This window comes from Poromitra crassiceps (assembly GCF_964638095.1).
Source record: "Poromitra crassiceps genome assembly, chromosome: 8".
In the NCBI taxonomy this organism is placed as follows: Eukaryota; Metazoa; Chordata; class Actinopteri; order Beryciformes; family Melamphaidae; genus Poromitra; species Poromitra crassiceps.
The window spans coordinates 14781358-14791357 of NC_139629.1; the positions used below are offsets into that span (position 1 = coordinate 14781358).

Below are 10000 nucleotides of genomic sequence, written 5' to 3' on the forward strand. Positions count from 1 at the left end.
TCGCTGTAATAGAGGCATGCAATATGCTGTAATTCTCTCCATGCGTATTCACACCATCACATCATATACCATAGGCTTGTGCGCGCCCCCAATTTGCATTGCGTGTGGTGTTAAACGAGTGCAAAACAAGCGCAAGCGCAAAATTACCACTTTTGCGATGATGGAGCCCATAGTCTGTGACATCACGTTGAAGGCTGGGTTCACCCAGGCTAGGAGAGATCCAGAGTTATGCAAAAGTTTCAGACCCAGGTGGGAGGGGGAGTGTGACTGTGTGACCAATGTTGACCATTGATGTTGAGGGAGAAGTCCTGGGAGGACTCATTTTAACACATTGAGTGCCACAGCGCTTCAGTAAAATTGTCTGGAGCCTGTGCCAGATTCACTTCCATTCAGTTGAAAACAGCTATAGAATTTTTTCTATTAGGGCTATATGAACAGGGTTGGACTCTAATGAAACATTGGACACTCCTACTTCTTTCAAAGAAGAAATTTTGTTTCTAGACAGTTCCATTATGAAATGACAGCCTCTCAAAAAAGCACACTTTCAAGGGTTTTCTGCTGTCTTTTTTTACTTTTCAAGATAAAGTCACTTTTTTTGGGGCGGCTTTAGTTCAGGAGGTAGAGCGGGTCGGCCAATGACGCAAGGGTTGGCGGTTCGATCCCCGCTCCCTCCCAGCTGCTGTCGTTGTGTCCTTGGGCAAGACGCTTAACCCTCCTTGCTCCCGATGGTGTGTAGGCACCCTGCGTGGCAGCCTGCCGCCATCGGTGTATGAATGGGTGAATGTAGACTATCTACTGATTGTAAAGCGCTTTGGATAAAAGCGCTATATAAATGCAGGCCATTTACCATTTACCATTTGCCATTTTATGAATACTCTAATTTCAAGCGCATTCACTGACTCTGGCTGGTGTTTTCTGATATAGTGACATGGTGTGGTTCTGTGCAGCCTGCGTGCGCCACCCCCCCCCCCCCCCCCCCCTCTCCACCCCGGAGCTGCGGGCTCCTCCCCACACGCACTTCGCAGCCTCAGTTTTTGCCCCGGGCGGATTTCAGTGCAACAAGGAAATGGCAGGCGGGACTGAGGGAGAAGGTTTAGCCGTTCGGCCTCGGGTGCTGCCTTTCTGGCGGGTGGTCGTGTGGAGGGGCTGTGTGCAGGCGGATAGACAGCGGCGGAGGAGCTCAATTGTGGGCTCGGATCGCAGCCATCTGTCGGCTGCGGACAGAGCAATCTGTGTGGCTCTGGCTGCAGCATGCGTCGGCGTCTCTCTGATCACGGCTTTCTCCGTTTTCTCCTGCATAAAGTAAAGGATCTGAGGTGGGTGGCGCAGCTCCCGTATAGAGTTTTAAGGTGGCGCCGTGTGATCCCTTGAAGGGATTCATGCTCACTGGCTGGGTACGACCTTAAACAGCAGAATTATGGAATAATATGAATTATGATTTTAGGACGTCCACAGACGTCCTTGGCACTCCTCGTTACTTTTTTTAGGACGTCCAGAGACGTCCTTGGCACTCAATGTGTTAAGGGGGTTTTGCATAAATTAAGGGGTGATTTCACTCAAATGTGAGGGTACCGGTTCAAAGAATTATCTCAGTTTCATGACCTCCTAAAAATGGAGGTAAAAAGTCTGCAAATCAAACTGAAGTGGGGTTACTCCCTCCCACTACATCAGTGTTGATGAGAGTCTCATCACTAATATTTAACTAATGCACCTTATTATTTTAGTTAAAGTAGTCACAGTGTTTGTTATTCTCTAGCCTCTGCATCTTTCTCTCAAAGTGCACCAGATTGATTCATTTTTACTTTAAAATGTACAAAATTGTCTCCCGGGGGGGTATGCCCCCGGACCCCCCTAGGGGGGCTGCGGTCCAGGATGTATCAAAATCTCACTCCAGCCAGATACCCAAAGTTGGCAACCCTGATGAGACGGTTTTGCCTGGTAGCCTACCTGTATTATGATTATGTGTGTGGTTTTGCCTGGTAGCCTACCTGTATTATGGTGATGTGTGTGGTTTTGCCTGGTAGCCTACCTGTATTATGATTATGTGTGTGGTTTTGCCTGGTAGCCTACCTGTATTATGATTATGTGTGTGGTTTTGCCCGGTAGCCTACCTGTATTATGATTATGTGTGTGGTTTTGCCTGGTAGCCTACCTGTATTATGATTATGTGTGTGGTTTTGCCTGGTAGCCTACCTGTATTATGATTATGTGTGTGGTTTTGCCTGGTAGCCTACCTGTATATGATTATGTGTGTGGTTTTGCCTGGTAGCCTACCTGTATATGGTGATGTGTGTGGTTTTGCCTGGTAGCCTACATGTATTATGATTATGTGTGTGGTTTTGCCTGGTAGCCTACCTGTATTATGATTATGTGTGTGGTTTTGCCTGGTAGCCTACCTGTATTATGATTATGTGTGTGGTTTTGCCTGGTAGCCTACCTGTATTATGATTATGTGTGTGGTTTTGCCTGGTAGCCTACCTGTATTATGATTATGTGTGTGGTTTTGCCTGGTAGCCTACATGTATATCATTATGTGTGTGGTTTTGCCTGGTAGCCTACATGTATATGATGATGTGTGTGGTTTTGTATGTGGGTGTCAGGTGCAGCGGTGCAGCCTGCAGCAGTACCTGATGAGCCTCAGCGCACTAAAAGACAGGCCATCTCAGCAGAGCCCACAGCGCTGGACCCCTCCCACGTCACGCTCAACAGCTATAGCAAGACCAAGGAGTGAGTACAGATAACCACACCAGCCTGGAAACAAATACTATCTTATATAAAGCAGGCTATGAATGATATATGATCAAACCCCTCTGTAAAAACCTCCAGAATAGAGTTGGGAATAAACCTGGAAAATCTGGTTTATGTAAGTGCAACGAAAGTGGCGATTTCTGGCTCAGAGTATGAGAGAAAATGTCCTTTTTACCCTATTCACCTGCCATGTCTTGCCTTAAAGGTATACTATGCAATTTCTCATAAAAAAAAAAACATGTAATTATACAAAAGTTTCCCCTCAAAACGATCACTTCTGGCCCATATAATAGTGGCAGTGTGTTTATGTAGAGAGACGCTGCGCCCTGTGTGTATTTTAGTGATGGGACATTGTTTTGCTGTGTTCTGTGGTTATGTGGTCGAGCGAGGTTGTGTTTATGTGGAGAGAGAGAGAGCGCCGGTAAACCGTTCAAACGCAGGGATTATAAAAACACAAATAAACACACACATACACACCTTCAAACCATCGAGGGATGAGCGCCAAACAGCTCAAACATTGATCTGGGAAGGAGCTCTATTTCCTGGTTTTAGTCCGCGCTGACACGTGGACCTCTACACAATGTATCCACCCAAAAACCAAAGGGGCAGTCTCCCTCCATGTAAACACATCCCCACACTGTGTGTGTGTGCGTACGTGTGTGTGTGTGTGTGTGTGTGTGTGTGTGTGTGTGTGTCCTGTTGTGTGCAGGTCTAGAGAGCTGATCCAGAGGGCTCTGCTGGAGAATGACTTTATGAAGCATCTAGAACATGGGCAGGTAAAGACCACTTCATTCAAGTCTTATTATAGTCTTGACCACCCAAAGCTGTGTGTGAGTGCCAGTCTGTGTTTGTGTGTCAGATCCTGACCATCATGGACTGCATGCGGCCCACCAGTCTGGCCCAGGGCTGCTGTGTCATCCAGGAGGGAGACGACGGCTCCACGGTCTATGTTCTGGAGGGTAAGACCGTTACAGAGGAGAGGGTGAGACGGTTACAGAGGTCTACCTTCTGGAGGGTGAGAGAGTTACAGAGGGTGAGACGGTTACAGAGGTCTACCTTCTGGAGGGTGAGAGAGTTACAGAGGGTGAGACGGTTACAGAGGTCTACCTTCTGGAGGGTGAGAGAGTTACAGAGGGTGAGACGGTTACAGAGGTCTACCTTCTGGAGGGTGAGGTGAGACGGCTGCACGGTCTACGTCCTAGAGGGTAAGACTGTTACAGAGGGTGAAACGGCTCTACGGTCTACGTTCTGGAGAGTAAGACGGTTACAGAGGGTAAGACTGTTACAGAGGGTAAGACTGTTACAGAGGGTGAAACGGCTCTACGGTCTACGTCCTAGAGGGTAAGACGATTACAGGGGGTAAGACTGTTACAGAGGGTAAGACAAGACGGTTACAGAGGGGGGGCCGGCTCTATGGTCTACGTTCTGGAGAGGAAGACGGTTACAGAGGGTAAGACTGTTACAGAGGGTGAAACGGCTCTACGGTCTACGTTCTGGAGAGTAAGACGGTTACAGAGGGTAAGACTGTTACAGAGGGTGAAACGGCTCTACGGTCTACGTTCTGGAGAGTAAGACGGTTACAGAGGGTAAGACGGTTACAGAGGGTAAGACAAGACGGTTACAGAGGGGGGGCCGGCTCTGGTCTACGTTCTGGAGAGGAAGACGGTTACAGAGGGTAAGACGGGTACAGAGGGTAAGATGGCTCTATGGTCTACGTTCTGGAGAGTAAGACGGTTACAGAGGGTAAGACTGTTACAGAGGGTGAAACGGCTCTACGGTCTACGTTCTGGAGGGTAAGATGGTTACAGAGGGTAAGATGGCTCTATGGTCTACGTTCTGGAGAGTAAGATGGGTACAGAGGGTAAGATGGCTCTATGGTCTACGTTCTGGAGGGTAAGATGGTTACAGAGGGTAAGATGGCTCTATGGTCTACGTTCTGGAGAGTAAGATGGGTACAGAGGGTAAGATGGCTCTATGGTCTACGTTCTGGAGAATAAAGGTCCAATTATACTCTACGTTAAAGACGGAGACGGAGACGGACAGAGCCTTCTGTCCGTACTCTGCATCATTTTGTGCGTTTTCTGTCCGTCATCTGAAAGCTTACGGATACGCATGAAACAGAGCAAAACCACACATGCGCATACATTTGACTCTCTACTGCCCACTGGGGATGTATTGCTTAACATGATACCAACGTAAAAGACGCATGGAAGTACGTGGGCAGTGACGATTACACCGTTTGAAACGGACACATCTATTTATGTATGAAAATGGAGTATAACCATAAGACGTTACAGAGGGTGAGACGTTAGGATGAGACAGTTACAGAGGATGAGACTCTGATCACACTGCTGAAGCTCTGTGCACGCTGTGGGTCAGTCATAACCTGACACAGCCAGATGGTTTGTTACACAGAACCATCCTGGGAACTGGTGTTTAAGCCGACAGCACCACTCCCCCTATGCCCCCCTTCCCCACCACCACCCATACCCCCCTAACCACTCCACCTACCCAGCCCTCAAATTCCCACTCTCTACTACCTCCCTATCCCTAACTATGGCTCCTTTTTCCTCACCCCCCCTCTCCTCAACTGTGTATCGATTAAAAACAATGAACTAATTAATCACAGTTTTTCTATGATTAATCACGATTAATGCATTTAACATGTGTTCCCTTCTCTTTGTGTGTGTGTGTGTGTGTGTGTGCGTGCGTGCGTGTGTGTGTCCGTGCGTGCGTGTGTGCGTGTGTGTGTCCGTGCGTGTGTGCGTGCGTGCGTGTGTGTGTCCGTGCGTGCGTGTGTCCGTGCGTGCGTGTGTGCGTGCGTGCGCGTGCGTGCGTGCGTGTGTGTGTGTGCCCACGCACACAGAGGGTATGGTTGAGGTAACGAAAGAAGGAAAGAAGCTGTGCATCATAAATCAAGGGAAAGTGTTTGGAGAGTTGGCCATCCTGTACAACTGCACTCGCACAGCAACGGTGACAGGTAACCACGCACACGCATGCACACGCACACAGCACACACACACACACACACACACACACACACACACACGCACAGAAATCAATTACACCCCATATTACCCAATCCATCATCCTAGGGATTAGAATTGCAAAGTGCCCTGATGCACTTTAACCAAGTCAATGAGTGAGCAGAGGGAAGACGTGGAAAAGCACTTAGTTGACTTTCATATCATTGGATAAATCTGCACATAAGGAAAGATCCTTAAATCCTGCGTGCGTGCATGTGTGTCTGTGTGTGTGCGCACGCGTGTGTGTGTGTGTGCGTACGTGTGCGTGCGTGCGTGTGTTGAGAACACGTACTTATAGCCCTACAAGTCATTGAAAAGGATATTGGACATTGTAATAAACAGCGTTTGCGTCTCTCTTCCTCTGTCCGTCCTCAGCGCTGACTGACATCAAGCTGTGGGCGATCGACAGACAGGGCTTCCAGACCATCATGATGAGGACTGGTCTGATCAGACATTCCCAGTACATGGAGTTCCTCCGCAGGTACACCAACAGGCCCATGGAGTGCCAAAGTCGCACCCTCTTCCGCATTCAGCATATGAACCAATTGGGATTTCATCTGCCATTAATTTTTCCATCTACATTCCGTAAAATGCGTAGAAAAATAGTTTTACTTGGTCAAATCAAGCGATTCAGCTGCATTTAGAATCAGGAGAGATATTATAACAAAACTACAAAAATACAAAAACCTGATCCGTCTTAGTTTTTAGTGTGACTTTGGCACTCTATCGCTGCACCTTGGTAGGTTCTTCTTGCCATAGTGGCATTTGCACATTATGACTCTCATCTCTCACTCTTAACCCCGCTTCCAGTGTCCCGTCTTTCCAGTCGCTACCTGAGGACATTCTCAGTAAACTGGCTGATGTGTTGGAAGAGGTGACCATTTTCAAACACGCACACGTACACACACAAACACACGCACGCACACACACACACACGCATGCACACACACACACACACACACGCACACACGCACGCACGCACGCACGAACACACACACACATACACACACACACACAGCTTCTTTCACATGCATCCACATATATAGCCAGTGCATACATTGTAATCAACAGTATGCTTGTATCCATTTCTATCACTGCCAACTGCATTCCCATCTGACAAAAAGCAGTAGGGGAGAGCGGGGTAAGGTGAGCCATCCCCCTATGCTCATGAAATGCTTGCAAAAAAAATTGCAACATTGTTTTTTTTGTTTTCCCTACATTCATTGTTTCATTCTGTTGTCTCAGTCCTGATTTAGCTGCATTCAAAATATACATTACCTACGGAAGAGGATTAGGGCGACGTGAATATTTTATTGGAGTTCTGAGTTTTAGTAAAGTCAGAATTTATAAGAGTTTATAAGTTTATAAGTTAGAATTAGCTTTTGTTCCATCTCACTGTTCCTCACAATGTGAGCTGGCGCATCTTACCCCGCTCTCCCCTACACTCAGACCCATCATGTGACTTCTTCACTTATCTGAGGTGCTTTACAGACACAACCATGGTCTCTCCTCTTCCTCAGACTCATTACAGTGAAGGAGATTACATCATCCGTCAGGGGGCCACCGGAGACACCTTCTTCATCATCAGTGAAGGCCAGGTAAGCAGAGGACAGGAGGGTGAAGCCATGTAAGAGATGTTGCACATGAGCGTAATGGCAGATGTGAAGGGAGGAGGAAACACTGTAGGTGACTACAGAGTGGTTTCCTTGGTAACCTGTAACATAGAGATTTCACCATAGGCTTAAGTCTACATTACCAAGCAATACTGATACAAATGACTTATAATTCTTTAATAAAAAAATAAAAAATAAAACACGTAATGGGTAATTGCTTGTCATCAAATGTGTTGAAGCAGCTTCATGCTGTAGCTTCAGAATGCTTCATACAGAATAGCATTCCCTCATAACTGGATCTTTATGAAAGGCGTTTGTGCTTCCACTCACCCAATCATTTGAAAATGTCATTATATTCACTGTTGAAGGAGGAAGGAAGTATTTTTTTTTTTGTAGCTCCCCGTCCAACCCGTTCTCACTCCCAATCGGTCAAAAATTGCCGTTCGGTCAGGAACCCTTGGCGTCTCTTCCCGAAGAGAAAGGTCGCCCCCTCCTGTCAGAAACGCACAGGCGCGGGCCAGGGCCAGTCACGAGTCACGTCGCCGCTAGTCACGTGACCTTGTCCCTTCAGACATCGACGGCGACCTCCAGCGGTCTTGAGCGTAACGACAGTCTGAGGTATAAGTAGGTCAAAGTCGCATTAGGGAGAATGGGTGGGAGTGGCAGAACACTATCTTTCCTGACCTGTTTCGAATGCTGACCCAAACCATGACCCCAACCCCAACCAAGTTGCTTTTGTTTGCCTAAATGTAACCGGTGAGTGGAGCTGCGGCTCCCGGCAGACGAGGTGGTGCGCGGCCAAAGATGATGGATCGAGGGGCTCCCGTCGTCATAAAGTGACAGAAAGGGTTCCTGACTAAACGTCGGTTTTTGACGGGTTGGCAGTGAGAATGTGTTGATCAGCCATGAACGTCGTGACCTATGATGACCACCACAGGTGAAGGTTGCCCAGCAGAAATCAACCAATGAGGAGTCGGTGTTCCTGACCATTCTCTCCAAAGGCGACTGGTTTGGAGAGCAGGCTCTGAAAGGGTGAGAAACATACTTTGTTTAATACTTATAAACACATCTCTGAATTTGGTTTCCAGGGACTTTAAAGCCATCATGAGCTGTACAAACTAACTGGATGACTTCTCTGTCCCTCTTCCCTCCAGTGAGGATATTCGCACAGCCAGCGTTACAGCTTTGGGAGATGTCACATGTCTGGTGATTGATAGAGAGTAAGTGATAGTCTGGTTCATCTGAGTGTGTGATCTTCTTCTTCTTCTGTGATCTTAGTGTTGCAGACTGTGGCTCCAGCACACAGACAGCACTCTGGCTGGCTTTGCACTCACACCTCTCCACGTGGTTTTGTGGCGTCGTCGTCGGTTCATCTCTTTCATGTGTTTGTGTTCCAGGTCCTTCAAACAGCTGATTGGAGGGCTGGATGAAGTCAACAACAAGCAGTATGACAGTGATGAGCTGAAGGCTAAGTAAGGACATCCATAGGCTACATAATACATAAAGTAGTGCTCAGATGTGAAAGCGAGCTTCCCTCTAAGTCAGTAGATTCATTCCAGCAGCTTCAACTAGAGAAAAGGAACTACTGTAGCGTTTGGTTGGTTGAAATGAAAACCTGAAGACTCTTCCATGGATCTTTCCCCTTTCTTTCTCCCCTTTTTGTCCCCCACCAAAGGGGGGACAATGGATCGGTCTCCGCTCGTTCATTCGTCACACTACCAAGTATGGAGTTGTATTAAATGTGACGATCGAGCTGGCAGAAGGCAAGACGCTGCTAAAAACAGCAGAAACCAGCACAAATTCCTTGTTGGTTCGGCTGGCTAGTCCTGGTCTGATGCTGCTTTAGCTGGTGAACCAATATGGACATGCTGGTGGATCAGCATTCCAGCATCCCATGCTGGAATAGGTGGGGGGGGGGGCGCAATGCATCTTCTTGGGAAAACGTTTTTCTCCACACATTGCTTTGCTAATAACACATTGCTTTGCTAATAAATCTGACCCAGATCATTGGATCTTCAAGTGCAATATATCCATGTACTTGCCTTGATGTGCATGTCAATATGAATTCAACATTTTTCTGAAACCATATAATACAGAATGACTAGTGAATTCAGGCCAAAGCTTAGACCTTTTCCCCAGAGAAATACAGGTGCTTTGGCACACCAACAGGTAGGCTCCTCTTTCTCCTAGGGGGCGCTGCCCACCCCCCCCCCCCCCCCCCCCCCCTAAATGAGAGACTATGGATTGGTGTTTGTCCGTCCATCTGTTAATCACAGTGTAATGTTGACTTTGTGCCACTAGGGGGCAGCATTGCCAATGAATGGTACTGACTAGGGATGGGCATTTCTAGCAAAAACACTATTCGAAATTCGCTGGCCAAAGTCGACTTTTAATCGAAATTCGAAAAGAAAAAGAAAAAGTTAAAAAAAATTTTTTTTTTTTTTTTTTTTTTTTTGTGTGTGAGTGAAATGTTGCATTGTCTCCCCTGATTCTAAGTATAGTCGAATCGCTTGGTTTGAGCAAGTAAAACAATTTTTATAAGCATTTTAACACATTCACTGCCAGCCGTTTTTCAATACTGTAGTTAGCTTCTGCCAAGGTTTTTTTTTGAGG

The 10000-nt window shown here is 47.1% G+C and overlaps 1 protein-coding gene across 1 annotated transcript in view; it reads left to right on the forward strand.

The window, feature by feature from the left end:
- Positions 1-1835: 1835 nt before the first annotated feature.
- Positions 1836-10000, forward strand: part of LOC310780489 (cGMP-dependent protein kinase 1-like) — a gene marked incomplete at both ends in the record, with an annotated part of 21919 nt that continues 13754 nt past the window's right edge. The window contains 11 exons of the mRNA XM_083641063.1: positions 1836-1938; positions 2601-2727; positions 3458-3524; positions 3608-3707; positions 5615-5728; positions 6150-6255; positions 6585-6648; positions 7295-7372; positions 8325-8419; positions 8542-8607; positions 8785-8859. Of these exons, the coding sequence (XP_083497189.1) occupies positions 1836-1938; positions 2601-2727; positions 3458-3524; positions 3608-3707; positions 5615-5728; positions 6150-6255; positions 6585-6648; positions 7295-7372; positions 8325-8419; positions 8542-8607; positions 8785-8859 (995 nt within the window). The remainder of the gene's footprint in view (positions 1939-2600; positions 2728-3457; positions 3525-3607; positions 3708-5614; positions 5729-6149; positions 6256-6584; positions 6649-7294; positions 7373-8324; positions 8420-8541; positions 8608-8784; positions 8860-10000) is intronic.